The sequence below is a fragment of the Neomonachus schauinslandi genome, chromosome 11 (assembly GCF_002201575.2).
Source record: "Neomonachus schauinslandi chromosome 11, ASM220157v2, whole genome shotgun sequence".
Classification (NCBI taxonomy): Eukaryota; Metazoa; Chordata; class Mammalia; order Carnivora; family Phocidae; genus Neomonachus; species Neomonachus schauinslandi.
The window spans coordinates 8,212,757-8,232,488 of NC_058413.1; the positions used below are offsets into that span (position 1 = coordinate 8,212,757).

The 19,732-nt window shown below is 60.4% G+C and overlaps 1 protein-coding gene across 1 annotated transcript in view; it reads left to right on the forward strand.

The window, feature by feature from the left end:
* The window catches only part of MACROD1 (mono-ADP ribosylhydrolase 1), a 148,463-nt gene that overhangs the window by 115,131 nt on the left and 13,600 nt on the right, over nucleotides 1-19,732 (forward strand). Inside the window, 1 exon segment of the mRNA XM_021685515.2 lies at nucleotides 18,949-18,978. Within this exon segment, the coding sequence (XP_021541190.2) occupies nucleotides 18,949-18,978 (30 nt within the window).

Genomic DNA, 19,732 nt, shown 5'->3' on the forward strand with positions numbered 1-19,732 from the left:
CTGCCCAGCTCGGGCGCCCGGCGGAGCCGCGGGGGGCGTGCGCGAGGTGCGCCCGGCGGCCGGGGTGCGTGTGCCCGGGTGGGTGCGCTCGGCGGGGTGAGGGCCAGCAGCGGTGCTTACGCGAGTGGCGGCGGCGAGCAGGGCGCGGGGAACCAGGCTGTGCGGCCGCCTCTCCCCTCGCGGCGGCGGCGGCGGCGGCGGCGGCGGCGGCGGCGGGGGCCGTGCGTGCGAGCGCGGAGCTGGGAGGGAGGGGAGGAGAGGGGGAGGCAGCAGGCGCGGGGTGCTGGGGGGAGGGCGGGGAGGAGGCGACGGGGGCGGGGGCGCCGCGCTGCGCACTGGCCAGCGGGACCCGGCGCGGGAGGCTACGCCGCCGCGCGGGGACTGGGGCCCAGCCGGGGAGAAACGGCCTCCGCGTCCTCCTCCCGCTGCCCTCGGCTAAAATGGCTGGGGGCGGGGGGGGGGGCGGTGGGAGGAGGTTGGGGAGCTAACCCGCCCGGGGGCGAAGAGGGAGGTTTCCAAAGCCAGCCTCCACCTCCGGGGCGGGGGAGAGAGAAAAGGGTTCTCCCTCACGTGCCGCCTCCCCTTACACGCTCCTCCCAGCACCCACTCATTCATCCATCGTTCCAACCATTCATTCATTCACTCATTCATTCATTCACTCATTCATTCATTCACGTCCACCGGTACATTCATTCACAAACAGGTACCCACCACCTACTCCTCGTGCCCAGGTATCCGCTTCCTCCTTGCCCCTTCCCCATGGGGACCCCCCCTCACCTGCCTTGCTCTAAACACCCGATCTGTCCCCCGTGGGATGCTCCACGCAGCTGCCCAAGTGGGGCAGTGCCCCAGCCTGATCCCAGCCCCATCCTTCCCTTCACAGGCCGTTTGTGACCTTGAGCAAGTTACTTAGCCTCTCCCAGCCTCAGTGTCCTCTGTTGTAAAATGGGAGCATTATCCAAGAGTTTCTATGAGGCTTGAAGGAGACCTGGTATGGGAAGGTGAGGAGGGCAGTGCCTGGCACTTATTAGGGACCCCAGAAATGTCTGCACCTGTTGTGTGTGGGGTCTAGTGTGGGTGTGGGGTGGGGGACCAGACCTCCCTCCTCTTAGTCTGGAAAGTTCCAGCGCTCTTGGCATTCTGTAGGATAGCAAGGAACTCTGCCTCCCCAGCCTCAGGCCTGGTCAGACCTTGTCACCAAGCTCCATCATCCCGTCTTGCCATCCATTTCCCTGGAGTGCTGCCCTGAGTGAGCCCCTGCCTCTGCCTAGACAGCCCCTCCCCCAAGGCCCCACTGCTGGCAGGTCCCCGCCCAGACTCCCCACAATCTGGCCGGGACCCCTCCCCCAGCACCCATCACCATGTCTCCCACCCGCTGTCCCAGTGCCGGCCATGTGAGATGCTCCTGGGGGCGCATCACATTCTTTTCTTTGCTGTCCTTCCAGGCCTAGCCAGGCCACCCCTCCTCTGGGGTGCCTTCTCAGATTCTCCCTGGGTAAGGTCTCTGTAAGGGATACAGCCCCTCTCTCCCCCCCACCTCCTGTGCTCTCCCCTCCCCCTTGCCCCCAGCCCTGGAGCCCACTGAGGCTTTGCCTGAGGCCTCAGGTGAGCGCCCCTGCCGTTGCCCTTCTGGCCTCTCCCGCCTCGTTTCCCTCCCCTTAACTCCCTCTCTTCCTTCTACTGCTTTCTACTCAATTCACCAAACAGCTATATTTTCTCCCAATTTTTATTTATTGCCCAAACAACATTAAACCAACAATAAAGGAAAGAAAAATCACCCACAATGCCACCGCCCTGTGGTGTCAACAGCCCCAGTCCTCCGCTCCCTTCCAGGCTTGTCCATGCACTGCCGGCTGTGATTTTTACAGGGCTGTAGCTTCTGTTCCGCCGCCACCCCAGAGCCCCAGATGGTCACCGGGGGCCCCCCTGGGCTCCCTCGTGCCTCCAGCCGGGCGCGGAGCGTGGGGCTCAGGAATTAGGTGCCGCATCTTCCCCCCTTCTAAACGGAATCCTTTGTAGGACGGATGCCTGAGAGTGGAAACAATGGGATGGCTCTAGCTCTGTCTGTTGCCGTTAGATATCAAAATATCATCTTCATAATTGTGCTTTTAATGGCTGCATGGTATTCCGCCGGGCCGATGTGCCGTGACTTGCTCAGCCGCGCCTGCTGGCTGCACACAGTTCAGGGAATATTCAGCGCCCGTGTGCTGGGCGCTTTGGAGGCACCAAAGACCAAAAGCGAGTGGCCCTGCTAGACCCTGCCCCCCACCCAGGAGGGCTGGTCCCCTGGACAGTGACGGCTTAGCAGGACCTGGCGGAAACAGGCTTCTTTACCACATGACCCCACAACACAGGGGCCCAGTCAGCCACAATATCCAAGGACAGCTTCCCGGAGGAGGTGGCTCTTGAGCTAGGTCTTCGAGGGTCAGGAGGAATGTTCTGGGCAGACACCAGAAGCTCATTCCACCTTTGTTCCCAGGAGCTGTGACATGAAAGGGCCCAGAGTTTGGAGTTCTTGGTGGGAGCTGGGGAGAGGGGGCGGGGGCCGTGGTGGAAGAGAAGATGACGGGATGGATGTCATCCAGACCTGGGGGTGCAGGGCTTTGAACGAGCCTGGGGAGTCTGGCCTTGATCTTGAAAGGAGTAGGGTGCCAGGGAGGGAATGTAAATACAGCAGGGGCACCATCAGGCACGAGATTCCGAAGCCTCACTTGTGCATTCGACAGATGCTTCCCGAGCCCCCGCATGTTGTGGGGCTCCCTGAGGGCACAGTGGGTGGTGTTGGGGATGGCACCCTGGCCCCGGAGGACTGAACTTGCTTAGAACCACGCGCTCTCCGACATGCGCTCTGCAGGAGGCAGCACAAGTCACCCGGGGACGATTTGTGGCTTCAACCTTGGGCTTGCCAAGCCCCAGCTCCTGTACTCCCGGGATGGCAATAACCCGGGCAGCATCCGCAGCCAGGTGCAGTGGGCCCCACCACTGGGCAGCCAAGGTCACCCCAGCCCTGCCACCTGCCTGTCCTCACAGGAGTCCCCAGACCTGGAATCTGCTCACCACCTCACCACTTACCCGCTGGCGGCCCTGGGCATTATCCCTGTTCCTCACTTTTCTTATCTTGATGAGGTCATCCCAGACCTCCTCGGGCTAGTGTGACAGGTGGTGAGGTCCCAAGAGGAGAGTGCCTTATACACCATGAAGCTGTGGCAACAGGACTCACCATGGTTAGACTGTTGTCACCCAAGGAGGTGCCACGCTTGGCCCTGTTTGGGCCTCTTCTGGGCTGGGGGTAGGGGAAGGGTTGACCTGACTCTTGGAGGGGGATCAGAGTGGCCCCACTGGTGGTCAGGGGGCATTACCAGGGACTCCTTCGCCCCGGGCTTTGTCCTGGTTGTCCAGGAATGAAGGCCCACGGGGTAGTGGTCAGGGGTCAGCCCACTCAGAGGGCAGAGAGCAGATGTTCAGAGGGCATGACCTTGGACGTCAGCCAGCCACCTGAGAGACAGAGGCTCAGCGTCCCCCACAGGCCACAGCTTGGGCGGCATCTTCAGGGAGGGGTGGACCTCCAGCTCCCAATGAGAACAAGAGGGCCTCCTACTGGAGTTTCTGCCCCCTCTCTCAGACCTGGAATCTGCCAATCCGATGTCCCGAGGACAGTTCTTGGTCTTAGGGATCACTGCCCTCCAAGATCCTCACAGTCCCTCTGGGTCTGGGGTCCCTGGAGGGAGGTGGGGCAGAGAATCACAGTCACTGAAAACTTGTCCCACCTAGCCCCTGGGTGACGCCCCATGAACAACAGGCACGTGGCCTGGGGGCAGGCTACCTGCGCACACCTGACCGAACAGACCAATGGTCCCCACAAAGTTCCATCGGCTTCTTGGACTTCTGTGATCATGTCCTGACGCCACCAGAATCCTCCTCTCACCACCGTGCACTAAACCTTCCCATCCTGCACCTCATGGAGGGTTGGGGCATCCCCCCACATGTACAGGAGTGAGGACAGAAGTTCAGGGAGAGCAAGGGGGGCAAGGCCCCCAGCCATTGAGGAAGTCCCTGAGAAGGCGCCCCAGGGAGTGGGGCAGGAGACAAAGCCAGGGGGACAAAGCCAGCAACTCCCAAGGACAGCAATGGGAGCAGGTGGGGCCAAGGAAAGGTCTGGAGCAGCTGAGGCCAGGGCAGGAACTCCCCCCTCCCTGTCTCACTTCCCTGTGATTTTCCGCCTCTCCGGGGCCAAGCCATCCGCTCCTCACCCCTCAGTCCAGGGCTCCAAGGTCCTGTCCTCCGAGAGGCCTCCCCGAGCCCCTCCTTCCCTAGTGAGGTCGCCTTGTTCTCTCTGTTGCCTCGACTTCTCCGCGGGGGCACTTCACCCGGTCTGTGCTTCCATGCGGTGCGTGGGCCTCGGTTCTTCATCTGCTGGACCACACTGACATCTCTGCAGGGGGGTGTGGGTGCAGGCTGGCTGCCTGTTTGCTTCCTCGAAGACCGTAAGACAGTGTGAGAGCGCGTCTGGTGATGCGGGTTTTGTGAGCGTCCGGTCGGCCTCCCCCAGCCCACTGTGTGCAGGGTCCCCAGCACCTGCCGGGCCACTGCAGCTGCGGGGAGAGCGGGAGAGCGGTCCGGTGTTGCTGAACCGAGGGAGTGAATGCAACGTGAAATAAGCCTCAGGCTAATTGAAACCAGTAAGGCGACAACGGTGACCGAGCGGCCCAAGGCCAACTGTGATCCCTCAAACTGGCAACTGCTCCTGAGCTGATGGTTCCAGGGGTTCGGGAGGGGGCCAGACACACTTCCAGCCAAGTGGACGGAGGGGAGAAGGGTGGCAAGCCAGCCCATCCCTTCCAGCCCTGGCAGGACCGAGGAGGCTTGTCTCTGATGAGCCTGCTCTCCCTTGGGAGCCTCCTCTTCTCCCCGCAAATGACATCACCGCCCCCCACCCCTCATCTCTGCCAGACACCTCTCCCTCCTTCCCTCCCCAGCCATTATTCCCAGCAGAGGTAATGCTCTTTATGGTGATTTGAGCATTTCTTGACTCTGGCTATCATTCACCTGTTACACACATCCCACGTTCAGGAAAGGAGAAGTGCGTTGTGTCTTGAAGGACAGTCCAGGTGGACGGAACAACATGCGCCAAGGCCTGGTGGGGTGGATTGGGAGGTGGATGGGGGCGGTGGAGGGTGTGGAGAGGGGAAGCAGAGGTGAGGCCGGAAGTGCAGACCTGATCAGGAAGGAAGTTGTGGGGGCAAAGGGAAGGCGAATGTCCAAGATTCAGGGGAGCCAGAGGACCTGAGGTGGGAGAAGGGGAGGGCAGGGTGGAGGACCGAGGGGTGGGAGAGCCCCCACCTAGGGTTTTGAGATTGGAGCCTCAGACACTCCTGCTGGGACCCTTGCCCCCAGGGACACCCCTACCCCATCACTGTGTCTCTCCTGACCCCCCGTAGAGCCCCTTTTTCAGGGTCTCCAAACTCTGTCCCCCTCTTCACCGCCCCCTTCTCCCGCCCCCTGGCCCAGTCCAAGTTTACTGTCTCTGTCTACTCCACCACACAGGGGCTTCTGGGGCCTGATGCCCAGGCGGGCCACCTCCCCGGGGACTCGGACAGCTCCTGGCCCATTCCTCTTGGGTCGTCTCTGTCCCTCCAACAGGCTCCAACACCTCAGGGCAACTCAAGCCACTGAAGATAGTGGGGGTGGTGACAGTGGGAATGTGCAGATGGGGTGTCCTGAGCTCGGGGTCCCCCTCCCCGAATCTTGATGGTCCAGGGCTCCCTCACCTGCTGTGCACAGGTGCAGCCAGGCCTGGCAGGTTCTGAGTATGCTGCTGAGATGGGGTGCTGGGAGGAGCCGAAGGGAGAGGGGGAAAGGGGGGAGGGCACCAGCCACGGGCTGGGGGGGGGGCGTTGCCCAGCAACCACCACGCGGCGAGGAGGGATTCTTAAAGAGCTGAGCAGAAAGGCTGGGCTTTGGAGGGGCTGAGGCACGGCCTCGCATACCAATGGCTGCTACTGCTAGCCTCCTCCCCTCCCCTCCTCTCCTCTCCCCTCCCCTCCCCTCCTCCTCTGCTCCCTCCTAGGAGTGGAGCCCCAGCTGGGAGAGCAGGAGGATGAAGAGGAGGGGCGCTCAGCCCAGGGTAGGCCCGAGGCAGCCAGGGCAGGAGCCAGGCTGGGGTCCTATCTGGTCCCCACAGGACGAGGCCTGGGGTGGGGGAGATGGCCCCCCTGAGGCCTACAGCGCAGAGGGTGCCCTGGGCTCCCCGACCCTCAGGGTCTGGGATGGGAGGGAGCTAGGACTCCTTACCCCCACCCCACCTGGCCCTGCCAGTGGGCCTCCTGGCGTCCCTGCCAAAGGAGCACTAGTTTTAGAGCCAGAAGGAACTGCCTCCTCTTGGGGTCGCCTGGGTGGTTCAGTCATTGGGCGACTGCCTTCGGCTCAGGTCATGACCCCAGGATCCTGGGATCGAGCCCCGCGTCAGGTTCCCTGCTCCGCGGGGAGCCTGCTTCTCCCTCTGCCACTCCCCACCACGCTGTGTCTGGTGGGTAAAATTTCTGAGGAAGTCCCTCCTGGTGTCTAACTCAAATTTCTCTGTGCAGCAAGTGGTGGCTGCCTCTCTTCTGAGAAGGGAATGTCTGGCCTCAGTCCAGCACCTAATATTCCAGAAGCAACAAGGGTTAAGGATTCAGCTGTGTGGTCTTCTGCTGGTTCCTTTCCTTCTAGGGCCTCAGTTTTCCATCTGTACGGGCAGGGGCTGGGCTAGACCCAGGGTGCCTTGCCAGGGTCCAAGGAAGAACCTCTGGATTTCTGCTATCCTCTCTGAAACCATGGGGATAGCTCCCTCCCAGCTCCCTGCAGTGGTGGAAGGTGGAGGGGGGGTCAGGAGGGGGGGGCTGGAGCCCCCCACCGTTTCCTTGCACACAAAGTGCTCCTTCCGTTGACTGGATTGCACCACATTTGGAAGCCGATCCCATGCCTGATCCAATCCTGTCTCCCTAATTAATCCCTGTGGGTTCAGCATTACCTCTCCTGGCCCTCTGTCAGCCCATCCTCAGCCACCACCATCCTCCCCAACCCCTCCCCGCTCCTGCCTCCAAGTCCACCCCCTCCAATCTTCTCCCCCTCAGCTCTGAGGAGGGCCAATTCTGACCCTGCTACTCCCCGCTCCAGCACCTGCCATGGCTCCCCACTGTGGGAGATGGATCACAGCCCCCTGGGTCTGGCTGACCCTCTGCCCTCAACTTGACCACACTCCCCTCTGCAGAACTGCCTCCCCCACAGCTCACCCTCCCTAACACATGGAGCTCATTCATCCCTCTAGACGTCGTGACCGGAGGGCAAATGTCTGTTGAAGGAATGAATGGTACTAAGAGTAGGTCTTCGGTGCCAGGCCTGTGCTGGCTTCGGGGTCTAGGAATGAACAAGGCAGAGTAGGTTCTCTCCCATAGACGGCCATGCTGGTTCTAAAACCAGTAAACAAATTCGTAGGCAAGATCATGATGGGATGAAGGTGTGTGGTCTCCAAAATAAACAAGGTGAGAAGAGGAACAGGCCCGGAGACACTTTAGTTGGGTGGTCAGAGGAGGCCTCTTGGGGGGGTGTCATTTTCATGGAGACCTGAAAGACAAGAAGGAGCCAGTCTGGAAAGGGCTGAAAGGGTGTGCCAGGCAGAGGGAGCGGTCTATGCAAAGGCCCTGCAGCATAAAAGAACCAGATCTATTCAAGGAAGAGAAAAGAGGCCAGGACACTGGGGGGAGCAAAGTGTGGTATGCAGCCATGCATTCGTGGAGAGGAGTATGGATTTTATTCTAAGTGTAATAGGAAGCGATTTGAGAGTTTTAAGCAGGAAAGTGACGTGATTTAATTTATATTTTAAAACGGTCATCTGAACAACCACTTTGGAGAGCAATTTGGCAATAACTAGTAAAGTTAAAGATGTGCACCTCCTAGGCGGATGTGTGTGGGAGACAACTTGTAGCATGCGTACTTGCGGGGTGTACAAGATGCTCCCCAGGACAAAACCGGGTGTTCCTGTTGGTCGGAGGGAGGACGGGTGGATGAGGTGGGCCAGCCCCGGCAGGGCATATTACACAGCAGTGAAAACGGACCTGCTAGAGCAGCGCGGCTCTGCCTGGGTGCATCTCCCAAGCATGAACGGGAGCAGCCAATCCCAGAAGCTCCCCTTTTTATATAAAACTAACAGACCAAGGTCAGATCTTGCTGAGGGGCATACAAAGTAAAACTCTAAAGAAAATACATGCCAGGGCGCCTGGGTGGCTCAGTTGGTTAAGCGACTGCCTTCGGCTCAGGTCATGATCCTGGAGTCCCGGGATCGGGTCCCGCATCGGGCTCCCTGCTCGGCGGGGAGTCTGCTTCTCCCTCTGACCCTCCCCCCTCTCATGTGCTCTCTCTTTCTCAAATAAATAAAATCTTTAAAAAAAAAAAAAAGAAAAGAAAATACATGCCAAATTCAAGGTGGCGAGTTCCTATGTAGGTGGGGGAGGGCTTGCAGTCTTCTGTGACCTTGTGTGTGTCGGGCTGGGGGGGTTGCTGGGTGCGCATGGGGGGCACTCATGCATGTACCTGCATAGCTTCCGTGCATATGAAGTCAGTAGAAAAAGGGCGCCGGGGTGGCTCAGTCGGTTAAGCGTCACGTCAGACTCTTGGTTTCATCTCAGGTCATGATCTCAAGGGGGTGAGATCAAGTTCAGAGTCTTTTTTTTTTTTTTTAAGATTTGATTTATTTATTTGATAGAGAGGGAGAGAGAGAGCATAAGCAGGGGGAACAGCAGGCAGAGGGAGAGGGAGAAACAGGCTCCCCGCCAAGCAGGGAGCCCGATGTAGGGCTCAATCCCAGGACCCTGGGATCAGGACCTGAGCTGAAGGCAGACGCTTAACCATCTGAGCCACCCAGGCAGCCCCTCTTGAGTTCAGAGTCTTAAGATTCTCTGTCTCCACCTGCCCCTCCCCTCCTGCGCTCTCTCTCTCTCTCTCTCTCCCTCCCTAAAATAAATAAATAAATCTCAAAAAAAGCCCAGAAAAGGATGAGATGCTGGGGAGGATGGCCTGGAGGGTGAGGGGCAGCAGAGAAGCTGCCCAAGAGGGAGAAGACGGTGGCTGGGCCTCGCGGAGAAGTTAGCCCCAGTCGGCCTGGCTGCTCAGAGCCAACACTCTTTTCTTCTCCAAGCCCGTGGTTTGTGCTCCGCTCAAATCCACCTGGGTTTTCTCCTTTCAGGAAGAAAACTGACGCTCAGAGAGGGCAAGGGGCTGCCTGGGCTCACCCAGCAAGCTGGGGGTGGAGGAACCTAGGACCCTGAGGCCCGTTCCGCTAGGGCTGAGCAGAGGGGTCCGAGCTGCCCTGGGGACCTCCTCGCACCCATCCCAGCAGTGGAGGAAGGGCCTCCTGCTCCCGCCGCACCCGGGGCATTTTCCCCTGCCATCCACTCTCGCACCGGCCAGGGCTCCCTCGGCCCCAGCCCCTCATTCCTGCAGAGACGGAGACTGCACCCGGCTGGCTGGGGCCCAAGCCATCTCCTGGTAATTGGGTTTCAGGGATGCTCATGGTTATGCTAATGACGCGGCTGTGAGCGCCGGGCCCCTGGCTCCTGGGGGAGGGGAGGCCCTGGCGGCGGGGGTCCCCCCCCCAGCGCTGCAGCCTTCGGCAGCCCTTCCTTGGAAATCAGACTGATTCAAACCCCAGCTCCCCCAGCTCCCCGGCTGTGTGACCTTGGGCAAGTCATGCCACCTTCCCCTGACTCTCTTTCCTCATCTGTAAAGTGGCAAAAATAATAGTACCCTCTCGGGGGGGGGGCGGTGGGGGAGATGAAGAATCCACTGGAAACACTTGGCCCAGTGCCTGGCCCAGAGAATTTGCTCAATAAATGCGTTATTAACTATTTTTTGTTTTTCTTTAAAGAGGTCCTGCAGGAGAATATGGACAGGGGCTATTGCCGATTCTGCGTCATGAGCTAATAATGGGTGACTCACTTTCTTTTGCTTTTTGTTTATGTTTGTTATCCAATTTGGGGCAATCAACATGAATTTCTTATATAACACAAATACCAATAAGTGGAAGTCGCCTGGGGACTGGGCTTGGAGAGTGGGTGTTAAGGGACAGTGGGGCTCCAAGGGTTTGGGATTCAGCTTGGGGGTGGATGGTTGGGAGGTTGGGTCTCCAGGGGCAGAGCCCAAGAAACCCAGACAGGAGAGGACTCTCCCACAGCCAGGGCACCTGCTTTGAGCTTAAATGACCGACTGGGTGGCTTTTGTAGGCAGAGGCATGGGGGAGGACCACCTGGGGTAGACCGGGCCGGTGGGACCACAGATGGGAGCCAAGAGGGGTGGGGCAGGACTGGGGAAGCCCCTTCCATAGCAAAGGGAGCCTGACATAGGGCCAGTGGGAAAGGGAGACCCTGGAAGGGGGACCCCGGCTGGGTATGGCTCCCAGCAGATTTAGGGAATCACAGCGTTCCTCTCAGAGATTATGGAGTGAGGGCTCAGTCCTGAAGGCAGACAAGCCAGATTTGGCTGAGTGGGGTGCTTAGTGGCCCAGGCTCCAGGCAGGTCAAGAGGATTCAAACCCTCTCTCTACCACCCTAACCTGTGTGGCCTTGGGCCACAGACTTACCCGAGCCTCAGTTTCCCCATCTGTAAAAGGGAGCCGCACAGTCTTCAAGATCCCCATGGCTCTCCCTCGGAAGCTGGTGAGCAAACCTTGATAGGAAGAAGCTGCTGTTGAGATTATTAATCCAGCCCATTGGCAGGCTGACCCCCTTCTCCCTGGCTGACCAGGGACCCCAGGCCCCATACCCGCTGCCGCTGTGAAGCCCTGAGGACATAATGATTTTACAGGCTTTTTTTTTTTTTTAAAGATTTTATTTTTAAGTAATCTCTTCACCCATTGTGGGGCTCGAATGTACAACCCCGAGATCAAGAATCTCATGCTCTTTGACTGAGCCAGCCAGGTGCCCAGTTTTATAGCCATTTTAAACTATATCATCTATGCCCGACAAGGGCCTCAGTTAGCTGACCTCTCCAACCCACGGATGAGGAGCCCGAGGCCCAAGAGCACAGCTGGGGGTTTCAGGACCAGAGCTTGCAAAGCACAAGGACGGTGGCTCCTCCTGCTAAGGGCAGTGGCCTTGAGCAGATCACTTTGCCTCTCTGTGCCTCAGTTTCCCCATCTGTCAATAGGGCGGGAAGGGGTGTGTGTCCATATGTACATGTGTTAAGACGATCAGCAGAGGTCCTGTGTGAAAGCCTGCAGTGGGTGCTGATAAATGTGAGCCCCCTGGCCCCCCATAAAGCCCCTGCCCCTCAGCCTGGGGAATATCCAGTAAGCCTCACATCCCCCACCCCGAGGAGGCAGCCCCACCTCAGAGGACAGTGACCTTGGCCTGGGGGACAGAGTCTGTCAAACACAGCAACTGCTTTCACAGCTTGAGATGCCTTTGAAGTCTCTTGTTTTATCTTCAAAAATTCAGCACATGTCACGTTTTATTCCATCTGTGGGACATTTCTAATCTAAAGCGTGTTTTAAACAACTCACCCTCAAGTAACACGGATACCCACCGCAGGCCTGCAGGAAGTGGGGGCGGGTGACGGCACTAGGGTCCCGAGAACAAAGCCCACTCCCCTGAACCTCTGGGCAGGGCCGGGGCTACCGGCCAGTCAGTGGTCCGGCGGTCAGCCGTCACCTTGGAGGCACCAGGCGCCGTGCCAGACTTTGGGGTGCTGGGGGGCTGTGGGGGCTTGGCCAGGCACGGGAGGCTGCAATGGAACGGTAGTGATGGGACATGCACAGGCATTGGGGGATGCTCCAGGCCTGGGGGTGGGGACCACCTGCACAATGCAGTAGCCAGCGGGTCCCCATCGTGTCCACCCTGAGCTGCTCTTGCCCCCATCGCCTCTGATCTTCTCTCCAACTTCTCTCCCCGCCACTCACTCTGCTTCAGCTACAGTGGCCTTCTCATTCTGACTCAGGACCTTTGCACAGGCCGTCCCCCCACCTGGGGGGGAGGATGCCCCTCACAGCTGGCTCCTTATGTTCAGCAGATCCTTGACTCCTTCCAGATCACCCCACCCCACCCCCACTCGCCGGCCAGCTGTTCTCTCCTCCCATCACAACCTCTGACACAAATGGTAATCCCTGTTCCAGTTCATTCTTGTTCTGTTGTTTCTCGACCGTCTGCCTCCTGGATAATGAGCCCTGTGCCCGCAGCGCCTTGCCCAGCTGTGTCCCCGCGCCTGGCACGTAGTAGGGGCTGGATGTGTATTTGTCAAATGATCGGAGGTTTGAGGAAGGGTGGAGGGGAGTGGGCCAGGCCGAGGGGCCGGGGGGTTGGGGGGCAGCCCCCACCTCTCCGAGGCTGGCCGGCGGCCTCTCAGGCACTGGAGGCCAGGACGGGTGTTTGGAGCGGCAGCGGCGGCAGCCTCTGCACACCGAGGGGCTGTGACCGGCTCAAAGTCACCTCTGCGCCCGCTCACCCGGCCTCTCCCCGGCCCAGTAACCTGCTCAGCGCTTTCCTCAGGTCACTGGGTCTCCTCTCTGGCAGCCCAGCCCCCGCACAACACCCCGTTGCCTCCCACACCCTGGCCTGGAGGATGTGTCGGGACGAGCCTGAGCAGCTCCTCCGTGGCCTCCTGCCACTGTCCTTGCACCAGCCCTGTCACCTGCACACCCCCCACCCCACATCCTGCCTCCGGAGGGCCCCTCGGGTGGGCTCTTCTGCAAATCCTGATGGCTGCAGAGCCGGGCAGACCCGGCGGTGGCCTCGCTGAGCGACTCTGGGCATAGCCCCTAACCTGGTGGTTCAGTCAGTAAATTGTTGGTGGTGGCTGGCTGTGCACCGAGCTCCGTGCTGGGAGCTGGGGACAAGTATGAATGACACACAGTACTGGGGAGGCCAAGTTGCAAGCACTGACCTGGGAGGTAAGGAGGCTGGAGGCAGTGATTTGTGGCCCACGGGAGCCCACGGGGAGCTGGGGTTGCCCCTCAAGGCTGGCTCTCTGGGTGGGGCATGTTGAGGGTCTCCCCCAGGCAGCGGCAGTGGCCCATGCAAAGGCCCTGGGGCTGGAGGAAATGGAGCCAGTTTGAGGACTGGCCCAGGGGAAGATGAGGGGAAGGGGAGGGGTGCCAGTTTGAGGACTAGCCCAAGGGAAGATGAGGGGAAGGGGAGGGGGGAGCAGGGGGGGCCCATGCTAGGGGCCAGTTCTTTATCCTGAGAGCACAGGGGAGCTTTGGGAGGGTTTCATCAGGAAACCGGGGGTAAAACGGGAGATGCTCAAATTTGCATTGTGAGAACATTGTTCTCTATGGCTCAGCTCTCTCATCTGTAAAATGGGTTGGTAACATGCCTTCCACACAGGGTAAGGGTTAAAGAAGTCAGTGGGAGTTGGAGCTTACCCAGCCTAGGCCCAGGCACTTCTGCCACTGTGGGCCCTTTCTCTAGCAAAATATATTAGACAGAGGATCACTTAAATACATAAAACAATTAATAACAAACATAAAAAAATGTATGTTAGAAGCTGATTTTATGAGTTTGTTGGCGTAAAGACAAAATGTATTAATGTTATATGCTAAAAATAATTTCAAACTCAAAGTTCATTTACTCTTCTGATTTTATTTTTAATTTTATTTATTTATTACGATTTTATTTATTCATTTATTTATTTAAGATTTTATTTATTTATTTGACAGAGAGAGACACAGCGAGAGAGGGAACACAAGCAGGGGGAGTGGGAGAGACAGAAGCAGGCTTCCCGCGGAGCAGGGAGCCGGATGCGGGGCTGGATCCCAGGACCCCGGGATCATGACCTGAGCCGAAGGCAGACGCTTAGCAACTGAGCCACCCAGGCGCCCCAAGATTTTATTTATTTATTTGACAGAGAGAGACACAGCAGGAGAGGGAACCCAAGCAGGGGGAGTGGGAGAGGGAGAAGCAGGCTTCCCGCTGAGCAGGGAGCCCGATGCGGGATTCGATCCCAGGACCCCGGGATCATGACCTGAGCTGAAGGCAGACGCTTAATGACTGAGCCACCCAGGTGCCCCTTTAATTTTTTTTTAAAGATTTATTTATTTATTTGAGAGAGAGAGAGAGCGTGCGCTCGCGCGAGGGGCGGAAGGGGGAGAATCTCGAACAAACACACCCGTCAGCGGAGGCAGGACTTGATCCCATGACCCTGAGATCCTGACCTGAGCTGAGCCCACGAGTTGGGCATTCGACCGACTGAGCCACTCAGGTGCTCCCCCTCTTCTGATTTTAAAAGAAATTACATTGTCGTGGGTCACTAAAAATATTATGGGCCCTGGCACATGTCCACTATGCACTGCCCGGCCCTCAGAGTGGGGGCCGTTCTTTTAACGAGGTGCTGCCTGGCAGGGGCAGGAGGAGTGGGTAGCGGGGGTGGCCGGAAGAGCAAGAGGTGTCTGTGTGCCCCAGAGCCTCCACTCGGACCCCTGCCATCCCCCACCCCACCCCCCCACCCCCCCGCCCCAGCATCCAGCTTTACCGCCCTGGCTCAGTCCCGTGCGGGCCCTGCCCTCCAGGCTGCAGAGCATCCTTCCCCAGCCCCTGCAGCTCCTCATCTTGCCCCAGGAAATGCTCAGACTCCTTAGGCCCTTCCACAGTGCCCCTGCTGTGCCCCTCCCTGCATGCCTCTCCTTTTCTCTGAAGCCAGGCAACTGCCTTCCTCCAGCCTCAGCTCAAATGCCACCTCCTCCGGGAAGCCCTCCCAGCCTCCAGGCCTCACCAGATCTTGTACCTCCCTCTCCTATCCCATTTAGGCCTGGGAGCTCCTGAGGTTCAGGGACTGTATCTTGTCCATCTCTATATACTTGGGGGCACGTGGCAAATGGTTGGCACCCAATTAAAATGCTTCGCGTAGAAAGCGAAGGAAGGGGCCAGCCAGGTCCGTCTGCCTTCACCTGGGGCCTCCTCTGACCCATAATGACAGTGGCCAAGCCCTCAGGGTCTGGCCTTCTCCCTTTCCCTGAGCAGTGACCACACGCCAGCCCCTGACATGGGCCGGATGCTGGGGCCCAAACTGGGGAGCAACTCCACCCTGCCCCCGGGGCACAACCACTGGGGGGCAGGGGAAGGGGCTGGGGTCCCCCAGGGGTGGTGCCCTGGGCCTGAGAAGGTGTGAAGCGGGCAGAGGGTGGAATGGGGGTCTGGACAGGTGCCCTGCATGAGGGGTAGTGGGGGGGGCAGGGAACGGCAAGCAGAATATATGGAGGAAGGGGGTGATGGCCCCGGGACCCTCAGCCCCTGGCCTAGTGGGCCACTGTCAGGGGACAGAGGATTTGGCAGTGACTGGCATCAAGGGGTGTGGACCTCATTTCCACCGCAAGGTCACAGGCCCAGCACTGAGGCTCGGAGCCAGTTAATCATGCCCAGTGGAGCATGGTGCGGGCATGTCCGTGAGTGGGGGATAGGGCAGGGCTGGACCACCTCACCCTGCCGTGGGGACCAGCAAGCAGACGGGATGGCAGCATTGGGCAAAGGCACCCACAGCCCCCAGGGTGCACGCTGTGGCCCAGGAACCTCCACACACACACCACCCCCCACCCTCACCAAAGCCAGAGCAGGCCTCATGCCCCTTCCCCAAGTCCCAGGGCGAGGCCTGAGCTCAGCTCACTCGGCCGCTCAGGAGTGCAGAGACCCCTGCTTTGCTGGGCCATGTTGGGGTCCCAGGGGTGGGGCCAGGTCACGACCCCTGGCTTCAGCTGGAAGCCCAGCGCTTGTCTTCACAGCACGAGGCTACTCACTGTGTCTCACTCAGCAAGGAGGCATTGGGAACACAGAGAGAGAGAGTGTAGGGGTTAAGAAGGACGATGATGGGGCGCCTGGCTGGCTCCGTCCATGGAGCCTGCAACTCCTGATCCTGGGTTGTGAGTTCAGCCCCACGTTGGGTGTAGAGATTACTTGAAAAAATAAAATATTTAAAAAGAAGCAGAAGGAGAAGGCACGCTGACAACCAGCCATCCTGGTTCAGATGCCTCCCCTCCCTCCCCCAGCCCTCTGTGAGCCTGTATTCCCATCTGAAAAATGCGCTCATGACCAGTTGTGATTTAGAGCTTAAACCAAACTGAAGGGAGCATGGTGGGGACAGCAGAAGGGGGAGGAGCCGGAGACTCGAGGCCAGTGTTCCAGTCGGGTAAGGGCCGGCCCTGGCCTGGGGAGCAGGCAGGCCTGGACCCACCATGCTTCGGATGGGAGGCTGGGCCGCCCCCTTTCTGCTTCCCTTTCTCCCCAAGCCTCCAGGCCATTCCCTCCAGCAGCCTGGCCCAGGTGCGAGTGCCTTGGGCAGCTTTAGGGGGGCTCCATGTGGAGGCCAGGCATTCAGGCCCCTCGGGGAGAGGGCCAGCCAGGGGCTCGGGAGAAAGAGGAAGGCGGAATTGGGTGCAGACCTCAGGGTTGCCGCCCTTCCCCTGAGCCCCCACCCATGAGACTGTCAACCTAGTGGACTGGAGGAAGGGGACACGCAGACCAGCCTCCTAGGATACCTGCTGAGCTTGGGGACAAGCTGGTGACCAGGTCCTCTGGGTAGCCCAAGACTGAGCCCCAGGGCGAGCCCTGCTTGCCTGTTCCCACCTGGGGCAGGTGACACCACCTGGCCACCGGGCCCACCCTTCTGCTGGCTCAGCCCGGTGAAATCCTTTCTGCCCCCAGCCCACCTCCCCCCTCAGCCCTCCGGTGTTCCTGGCCTGGTGGACATCAGGGCAGCTCACCCCAATCCCCGACCTGGGCGACCGGCACACGGTGGGGTTCAAGGGATGCCAGGCAGGTGGGGGTTGGTCCCTTCCAACAGGGGCCTGCAGAATGGCAGGTCAGCGCCCCTTCCCCTCCCGCCCCTTCGAGGCTCACTGCCAACACATTTGGCACAGAGCCCTCTGTGAGCAGGAGCCAGCTCGTTTGTGGCCGGTGTTAATTAAGAGAGAGAGGTGACGGGGGGGAGGTGGGGATAGGGCCATGGAGGGCAGCTTCCGACAGCTGCCAGGACTGCTCTGGGCCAACCCAAGATGCCCAGGCCTCCCCTGCTGGCTCCAGGGCAGGGCTGTTCACAGGTCCAGCCCCGCCTCTCTGCAGCCCGACCCTTGGGGTGGGGGTGGGGGTGGGGGTGGGGGGTCCAGACCGAGACTGAAGGGCTTACTGTGTGGAAGAGTCAGGCCCCAGCCATGGCCAGGGGGAGAGCCTCCCGGTGCTGCCTTGAGGTCGGCCTGCCTTGTGGCTTGACTACAGAGCAAGACCAGCACTATGCAACTCGACCCCCCAGCCTCGGGCTCCTTGTCTATAAAATGGGAGCCATAGCACTCCCGTGGGGCTTTGTTACGCTTGTAAGCGGGATCATTTGTGCAAAGCGCTCGGTCCGCCTGGCAGATAGTCCTCACCCGCTCACCGGGAGCATGTTTTCCTGGGGCAGCGGCCTCCTCCAGAGACCTTTGGGAGCCTAGCCCCTCGGCGGGCCTGCCCACAGCTGCCTGGCTGTGCCTGCCTGGTCCTTCTCGAGCTGGGGCTCCAGCTCCCGGCTGCCTCCCCGCCTGCTCAGCCGGCCTTCCTCCCACCTTCCCCACAGCCCCCAGCCCTGCTTTGGGAGCGCCCAGCCGCTCCTCGCCTCTCCATCTTAATTAGCTGCTTGTATTAATCTCGCAAGTAACGTGGCAACTTGCAGCCCTGGGTTTTCGGGCTGTGGAATTAATTATTCCCCAAGCGAAGAGCTGTCAGCTCTGGGAGACCAGCCACTCGGAGCCGCCCGACACCACTTAGCAGGGTCCACAGCGTCTGCACGGCAGACCGGGAGGGGCCCCCACTCCTGGCCCCCACTCCTGGCCCGGGCCCTGCTCCGTGTCTCCCCCGCTCCAGGACCCCAGGAGGTAGTGGGGTGCGGGAGCACTGGGGGAGGAGCAGGCCCCGCCTGGGAGCCAGGACTCCTGGGGCCAGAGGAGCTGAAGCCCGGCTGGTCTCCCCACCTGGGCAGCACCCCCCGGCTCGCCCATCACTTCCCCCATTAGCACCAGCAGTCAACACAGCCGCGTGGCTGGAGCACCGGCTGGTGGGGCGCACTGACCTGCGCGGCCCTGACATGCGGCCCCGAGAGGCTGCCAGCTTCACTTTGCCCTTGCAGCAGCCCTCTGGGGAAGCAGGAGGGGGCCGCGGGCCAGGCAGAGGGAGATGGACAGGTCAGCCCCGGCGCCCAGCTCCAGTCCGGGGAGGGGGCTGGAGCTGAGCATCGCTCTCTCTGCCCTGGCCCCACACCAACCCTGGGAGATGGTCTCTTCTCCCCGGGGAAACAGAGGCACAGAGCAAGCCGGCTCAAGTCAGCCTGTCCATTGAACCAGCTTCGGTTCCCGTCGCAGTGCTCTGTGCCCTCACGGTGCTGCGCCGGGATGGGGTCCCTGCCGTCTGTTGGGTGCCCCCAGCCCTGGTTCACGAGCTCATGTTCTTACCCCGCACCCCTCCCCCCACACACACACACTCATTCCCTGGGCAGTACTCAGCACAGTTGCACAGACAGTTTGATTTCTAGTGGCTTCCAGTTGTGTCCCGTGAGCTCCAAGGGCAGGGACCAGGCCTGGCACAGATGGGCCTCGGGAGACGCTGGGTCATCAGAATGAATGAATGAATGAATGAATGAATGAATGAAAGGATGCACGTGGCCACAGGTCTGCCGTTGCTCCAGACCCCGCACGGGGCTGTTACCAGGGTGAGCAGCTGGGCCCCGCCACCCTGCAAACCCCAGGCCAGCAGGGGCCTCAGCAGGAGAGGAAGTCCCGGCCTCCCCCACCCCCTCTTTTCTGCCCCTGCCTCAGGGAAGGTCCTGTGCCCAGAGTCTGAAGCCCCGTGGAGGGGGGGGGCCCCGGGCCCACCACTCAGGCCCAGCCACCAGCCCCCCACCCCTCCCACAAGCTGCGGGCCCACCAGCCACTCCCCAGCTGACTGATTTTCTCTTTCTCTCCTGCAGCCAACAGCTCCCTGCTAGGAGGCGGTGGTGGTAAGTGGACCCTTCCATGGCTGGGGGTGGGGCGGACGTGGGCTTGGGGGTGGGTCCCTGAAGTCTCTCCTTCCACGGCTGCTTCTCTCCTCTGGGCCTCCTTGCCCACCGTGCCCAGCCCTGCGCCCCCCCCTGCAGCCCTCCCCGTCACCCCCACTGTGCGCCCGCCCCCATTTCTCCATCTCTGACCTTTCCTGACACCCACCGCCTCGGCCTGGCCTGGCCTGCCATCAGTGGGGACAAAGCCGGAGCCCTGGATGGCAGGCCTGGCGCCCTTGCTGCTGGGTGACCCGGCCGGTCCCCACCATATGAAGAGAGGCCTCCTGGTCTGTAACTGGGGAGCTGGGAGGGGCACGCAGCAGGACACTTGAGGGTTAAAGAGCCTGGGCCTAGGACTGGGGGCTGCAGGTGTGGTAGGGAAAGCCCAGCCCTTGGGCTTCAGTTTTCCCACCTGGGAGGGCAAGAGATCTCTACGACCTTGAGGGCAGCCCCACAGCCAGAAGACCTCGCAAAGTCAGGGAGCGCTCTGCCGGCTGTGAGGCCCCCCAGAAGGCGTGTGTGTTCACTATTGCTACCCACCAGCAAGCAGGGGCTCCAGCCGTGCCAGGTGGGCAAGAGGTGGGAGGCCAGGGTGGGCCCAGCCTGCAGGGACACGGCCTACACGCTTGGCAGGTGCCAAGGCGGGGGCAGTCCCTGGGCCCCCCAGGGCCCACCTTCCCTGGCCAGCCCTGCCCAGGCGGGCCGCACCAGCCCC